Here is a 678-nt window from a genome sequence, read left to right on the forward strand (position 1 = left end):
ACGGGAGACGGGAGACGGGAGACGGGAGACGGGAGACGGGAGACGGGAGACGGGAGACGGGAGACGGGAGACGGGAGACGGGAGACGGGAGACGGTCCCGTGATCCTTCTTGCATCTCGCTCTCTATGGAAACTATAAAGCTAGTGTGTATTTAACACAACAGTTTGTCTCTTTTCTGGCCACATGACACTTTACCAAATCTCCTGGTTCAAGAACAAACTTTATTTAAACTTGACACGTCCAGGTGTGTGAGAACAGACATGGACACTGTAGGACACTGGCCGAGGCAGGTGCCGCAAGCTGGGGGGTGCTGGGGTGCTCCCGGTGCCGTCCCCCCTCTGCGTGGGCAGCCGGGCCCTGGGAGACAGGGGTGGGGAATGCCTGGACACGACAGCCGGGCCGTGTGGCACGGGGGAGCCCACGCAACAGGGGCCCCTGGGCGCTGCCGCCCTGGAGCGCGACCCTGCGGGGCGGGGCCGGGGCCGGCCCCCTGCTGACCGGTGCCCCGTCCCCAGATCGTGTTCCGGAAGATCAGCGACGTCAAGCGTGAGGAGGAGGAGCGGCTGCAGCGCAAGAACGAGGCGCCCCTCGTCCTGCCCCCCGACCACCCCGTCCGCCGCCTGTTCCAGCGCTTCCGGCAGCAGAAGGAGGCCCGGCTGGCCGCCGAGCGGGGCGGCC

The 678-nt window shown here is 66.2% G+C and overlaps 1 protein-coding gene across 1 annotated transcript in view; it reads left to right on the forward strand.

Moving 5' to 3' along the window:
* KCNH1 (potassium channel, voltage gated eag related subfamily H, member 1) overlaps positions 1-678 on the forward strand; it is a 30,620-nt gene that overhangs the window by 20,021 nt on the left and 9,921 nt on the right. The window contains exon 5 of the mRNA XM_012734207.1: positions 516-675. Coding sequence (XP_012589661.1) covers positions 516-675 — 160 coding nt within the window. The remainder of the gene's footprint in view (positions 1-515; positions 676-678) is intronic.

The sequence above is a fragment of the Condylura cristata genome, unplaced genomic scaffold, assembly GCF_000260355.1.
Source record: "Condylura cristata isolate star-nosed mole 26May11 unplaced genomic scaffold, ConCri1.0 scaffold00050, whole genome shotgun sequence".
NCBI lineage: Eukaryota > Metazoa > Chordata > Mammalia > Eulipotyphla > Talpidae > Condylura > Condylura cristata.